We start from the raw sequence: 6,000 nt of genomic DNA, 5'->3' as shown, positions 1-6,000 counted from the left end.
GGCACGGCCAGAAGAAAGGAATAGAAGGGAGTCCTGTGCCACACTCTGGAATTGCCTGGGGGTTGACCGAGCCCCCGCATCTGGTGGACGCAGCACGGCTTGGGCAGTCATTGTCGGCGGAGTGACTTGGAAAATAAAGAACTGTAAGTAAAGAACTTGAACTGCAACCCCACGTCTCTGTGCTTTATCGCCGCACCAGCACTACTAGTGCTGGGACGCCCGTGCACCATCACTCCCATCATCCACTCTTACTGCCCTGGGGCTGTAATCTTCCCATGGGGAGTCACAGTACCTCAGCTGCATACACCATCAGCCCCACCGGTCTACCTTGCAGCGGCGGTCCACACTGACCGCAATCCACGGGTGGCGTAGTCGGACAATTAACTTAAAACCCTATAAAGATTGCCACTGGTTTGACCACCCTGAGCCACGGGACCGGGTCGCCGCCACGGAGACTACAACCCCCAGCATCCCACAAAAGGGCCCGGTTCCGGGTTCCCCACGCGGCCCAGGGGGCGAGTCACAACAAGCAGAAGAGACTTGTTTGAGCTAAAGAACACAAGGAATGGACATTAGACCAGTGGAAATCTGTGCTTTAGTCTGATGAGTCCAAATTTGAGATCTTTGGTTCCAACCACCGTGTCTTTGTGCGACGCAGAAAAGGTGAACGGATGGACTCTACATGCCTGGTTCCCACCGTGAAGCATGGAGGAGGAGGTGTGATGGTGTGGGGGTGCTTTGCTGGTGACACTGTTGGGGATTTATTCAAAATTGAAGGCATACTGAACCAGCATGGCTACGACAGCATCTTGCAGCGGCATGCTATTCCATCCGGTTTGCGTTTAGTTGGACCATCATTTATATTTCAACAGGACAATGACCCCAAACACACCTCCAGGCTGTGTAAGGGCTTTGACCAAGAAGGATAGTGATGGGGGGCTACGCCAGATGACCTGGCCTCCACAGTCACCAGACCTGAACCCAATCGAGATGGTTTGGGGTGAGCTGGACCGCAGAGTGAAGGCAAAAGGGCCAACAAGTGCTAAGCGTCTCTGGGAACTCCTTCAAGATTGTTGGAAGACCATTTCTGGTGACTACCTCTTGAAGCTCATCAACAGAATGCCAAGAGTGTGCAAAGCAGTCATCAAAGCAAAAGGTGGCTACTGTGAAGAACCTAGAATATAAAACATATTTTCAGTTGTTTCACACTTTTTTGTTAAGTATATAATTCCACATGTGATAATTCATAGTTTTGATGCCTTCAGTGTGAATGTACAATTTTCATAGTCATGAAAATACAGAAAAATCTTTAAATGAGAAGGTGTGTCCAAACTTTTGGTCTGTACTGTATATATACACACACACACGTATGAACTTATATTACTATAGTTTTTACAGGATAACAGGAGGCTGCGTCCATATCCCAGGACTGAAAGTGAAAGTAGAAATAGACTTCACCCATCAGATGGACATGGCAGCTTCACCTGTCGTTCTCCTTCTTCTCCTGCAGACAGGTATGTGTGTGATTTATGTTATTAGCAGAAATAAGTAATGAAGGAAGAAATCTACAGACGGCAGATCCGGTGCTGGAGAGGAGGCGGCAGCGCAGTCACTGCGTACACATCGGATTACATGGCAGCGTCTCAGGAATAAAGACTGAAGGGACAGGATAGAAATATACAATGATCTCATCTCTGTGTTACATGGATGTGATGAGGAGGGTGAGAGGTGTAATATGAGGAGAGCAGACATTTCTAGAGTGCGGACAGTAGGATGGAGCCTTGTTTTTGCAGATAATATATAATACCCCTTTCAGAAATTGAAGGAAAGAAGCTTTGCTCCAGGCACATGCAATGGACCAGAGTTACTTTCTGTTTCTGATAGAAATAAAACACCCATTTTTCCAGTAACTGCAAAAATTCCCTTTAACCCCTAACTGTTCAGTGCAGTTATTCTAGCCAAATCAGATCTCATACCTTCCACTGATGAGGGGCAACACCTCAAAACACGTGTTTGCAAAAAGAGGTTCTGGTTTGACTTTTATCGTAATTCATATGGTGACTCGTTAAAGGGTCAATACTGACTTTTAGGATTGCAACTTCCAGTAGGTGGCGCTAGAGTTCAGGTCTTGCTGAATAGGCAGTTTGCATATCTAGTAGTGTTGAGCGACCATGCTCGACACTGCTTGGTACTCGTCCGAACATCTCACTACTCGGGATGTTCGGCGAGCACCGAGCATTTTCGGGTTACTCGGGCGGGAGTCTCCGCCCTGCATGTTTGGCGCTCTTTACAGAGCCAATGAACATGCAGGGATTGCCAGTCAGTCACTGTAATGCTGCAGCCATGTTGTTTGTGGGCATTACAGTGATTGGCTGGCCGCACAGCGTCACCTAGAGTATTTAAAACCGGGCACCGCCATCTTGGACACAGTCACTCCAGATCAAACGGTGTAGGGAGAGTGCTGCTGAGCTAGGGAGAGATTTATACTGTGAAATAGTTAGTGTAGGGTCTGTAAAGCCTGCCAAATCAAACAAACAGTCCTTCTCAGGACTAATATCCATCCCAGATATCAGGCAGGCAGGCTGTATAGGAGACGCAGTGGTTATACCAGCAAACGCTGCATTACAGTCCTGTGTGCTGCTTTTCAAATTGCTAGACTTAGCCCCAGGTCTCAGGGGCCAGGAAAAATCCTTCTTTCTTTTCATCTAAATCCTCTTTTTTTTCCCCCTAAGTCAGACTGTACAAATGCCAGTATTATTAACCTTTTGGTATCCCCCCCCCCCCCCAAAAAAAAAAAAAAATTGAGTGTGTCTGTGAGTGTTCAGACACAAATATATCTGTTTAAAAGATTCTGGTGTAGGCCAGAGAACTAGAACTGTGGTTTTCCTCTTCCACGGTTCAAATCTACTTTTTATTACCCTTTTGCCATTGATAGTGCGAGTGTAAGCTATTTTACTTCATTTACAATGGGCAAGGCGCGGGGCAAGGGACGTGGAACTGGATGTTCTAGTGATGGTGCGTGCAGAGGACGGGGCCTGTGGCCAAAGTGAAAATGTGCCACAACCAACAGCCACATCTTCTCGCTCCCAGTTCTTGACCGAATTACTAGGGAAGCACACAACAGCACCACTATTGCAAACTAATCAGTGTGAACAGGTTATTAATTGGATAGCAGTTAATACTTCTAGTCACCTGGGCACCACCACCTCCGGTCTGTCTTCCACACGGTCAAGTGTTAGTAGCTGTGAGTCTCGACCGCATACTCCTCCTCACCCTGATGCTCCTTCCTCCCACCATGCCGAGTGTCGTCAGACAGCAACTGATCCCACAGTTGGACACTCTGAAGAGCTGTTCACTGGTCCATTTCTATATTTGGGCCCCTCGCCTGCTCCGCTTGAAGTGGTGGAAGAGGAGATCCCATGTAGCGATGGCCAAATATTTGAACTGCCACGGCCACAGGAAGGTGACGCTGGCAATTTGTCACAAGAGGTGGACGATGACGAGACACAATTGCCAGGAAGTGAGGAGGAGCATCGTGGTGCGCAAGTGGAAGAGGAGGAGGTGGTGGATGATCTAGTAACTGACCCAACGTGGCAGGAGGACACGCAAAGAGAGGCCAGCAGCACACAGGGGGAGGGAGGCAGAGTACCCCAACAGGCAGGAAGAAGCAGTGTGGTGGCCGCACACAGAAGGCGGGCAACCGTTCCCCGTAACACCAACACGAGGGATGTTGCCAGTACAACCGGTAGGTCTTCCAGAGTCTGGAATATTTTTAAAGACTCTGCTGATAACCCCAAAAAGGCCATTTGTACCACCTGCCAGGCCAGCATCAGCAGGGGTGAGAAAACTACCAGCCTGACCACCACCAGCATGATCAGGCACATGTCAGCAAAGCACCCGACTTTGTGGGGTGAACCCCAGGGTCCACGACCAGTGTCAGTGGGTGTCACCAGTGCTTCTTCTGCTGTTGTGCGTGTAAGAGAACCCCCTGTTGTGCATGCAAGGCAATCCCCTGTCCATACTGCATGCAAAGATGCCCCCTCCTCTCAGTCTTCACTTGTTATGGCAGTTTCTCAAGAAACAGCATCAATGTCCACGTCCCAACGCAGCGTTCAATTGTCCATATCCCAGAGCTTTGAACGAAAGCGCAAATTCTCAGCCAATGCCCCACAGGCCACAGTCCTAAATTCGCAGATTTCACGACTGCTTGCATTGGAAATGCTGCCTTTTAGGCTGGTGGAGACTGGAATCCTTCCGTAACCTTATGGCGGTGGCCGTCCCTCGGTACTCGGTCCCCAGCCGACACTATTTTGCCCGGTGTGCCATCCCCTCACTACACAAGCATGTGTCCCAAAACATCAGCCGACTGTCATACCATCGGTTCAGTGTGGGTGGCCTGAGGACAGGGGGGAGAAGGAGGAGGAGAGCATGGTCAGTTGTCATCTTGGTGAGGACACGGAAGTCTTGCCCGTTACCAGTCTGGCACGCATGGCTGACTTTATGTTACACTGCGTTAACTGTGACCCTAGCGTTGTCAAAATGTTGGGTGACAGTCATTACTGGTTGGTGACACTTTTAGACCCCCGCTACAAGGAGAACTTTCACTCTCTTATTCCTGAGGTGGAGAGGTCTACAAAAATGGGGCAGTACCAGAAGGCCCTTGCTGCAGAACTGTTAAAAAAATTCCCATCTGAACAGCAGCAGAGCTCACAGTACGTTGCCCAACAAAGGCGTACAGGCGAGAGAGAAGCAACTCCAATCCAGCAGAGGCAGGGGAACACTGTCAACGTTCTTGGACAGTTTTCTGAGACCCGCCCAGCTTACAGGCCCTGAGGCGCGGGGTACTCTCACAAGGAGTGGAAAGTTTCAAATGATGGTGAGAGAGTACCTTGCCGACCGTACCAGCGTCCTCCGTGATTCCTCTGTGCCTTTTAATTATTGAGTATCTAAGCTGGAGACTTGGAATGAACTCGCTCTGTACGTCTTGGAGGTCCTGGCCTGCCCTGCCACTAGCATGTTATCGGAGCGTGTTTTTAGTGCCGCTGGGGGAATTATAACTGATAAGCGCACTCGCATGTCAACTGACACTGCTGACAAGCTGACCCTTATCAAAATGAACAAGGGCTGGATTGGGCCAGACTTCTCATCACCACCAAATGACAGCAGAGTAACATAAAGTCAAATCCACTGTGTTATTTCGGGAGGTGTATTCCCATGCACCGCTTCACACCCACACATAGGTATACGCTTCCTCATTTCTGCTGTTTTTTGCTCTTCTCCTTATCCTCAGCCTCCACCATCACTACACCACCAGGGTGACCGTGGTCCGTGTTGATCCAGCATTGCAAGTTCCTCCGTCCTAATTTTTGGCAGCTTTTGCTTGGAAGGCATAGGCAAAGACTATGGGAGACCCACTCCCCAATAATGGGAGTAGTGTTTTAAATATGCTGTACTGCATGGCTCTTGTAAGGGGCATTGCAAGTTCCTCCGTCCTAATTTTTGGCAGTTTTTGCTTAGAAGGCATAGGCAAAGACTATGGGAGACCCACTCCCCAATAATGGGAATAATGTTTTTAATATGCTGTACTGCATGGCTCTTGTAAGGGGCATTAAAATCGTCTTGTTAAGCTACTGTGACCTCCACGTCTCTTCCAAGGGGCATTGATATTGTCTTTTTATTCCACTGGGATCTCCACGTCTCTTCCAAGGGGCATTAAAACCGTCTTATTAAACTACTCTGAACTTCACGTCTCTTCCAAGGGGCATTAAAACCGTCTTGTTAAGCTACTGTGACCTCCACGTCTCTTCCAAGGGGCATTAAAACCGTCTTGTTAAACCACTCTGAACTCCACGTCTCTTCCAAGGGGCATTAAAACCGTCTTGTTAAACCACTCTGAACTCCACGTCTCTTCCAAGGGGCATTAAAACCATCTTGTTAAGCTACTGTGACCACCTCCACGTCTCTTCCAAGGGGCATTAAAACCGTCTTGTTAAACCACTC

General features: G+C 48.8%; 1 protein-coding gene across 1 annotated transcript in view; it reads left to right on the top strand.

Moving 5' to 3' along the window:
• Nucleotides 1-1,398: 1,398 nt before the first annotated feature.
• LOC141162486 (uncharacterized) overlaps nt 1,399-6,000 on the top strand; it is an 89,919-nt gene continuing 85,317 nt past the window's right edge. Inside the window, exon 1 of the mRNA XM_073648652.1 lies at nt 1,399-1,514. Coding sequence (XP_073504753.1) covers nt 1,466-1,514 — 49 coding nt within the window. The 5' untranslated portion in view covers nt 1,399-1,465. The remainder of the gene's footprint in view (nt 1,515-6,000) is intronic.

Source organism: Phyllobates terribilis, unplaced genomic scaffold, assembly GCF_046119375.1.
Source record: "Phyllobates terribilis strain yellow unplaced genomic scaffold, ASM4611937v1 Scaffold_9__5_contigs__length_417890890, whole genome shotgun sequence".
In the NCBI taxonomy this organism is placed as follows: domain Eukaryota; kingdom Metazoa; phylum Chordata; class Amphibia; order Anura; family Dendrobatidae; genus Phyllobates; species Phyllobates terribilis.
Note: the sequence above shows the minus strand (reverse complement) of the source record. Positions and strands in the feature narration are given on the sequence as shown.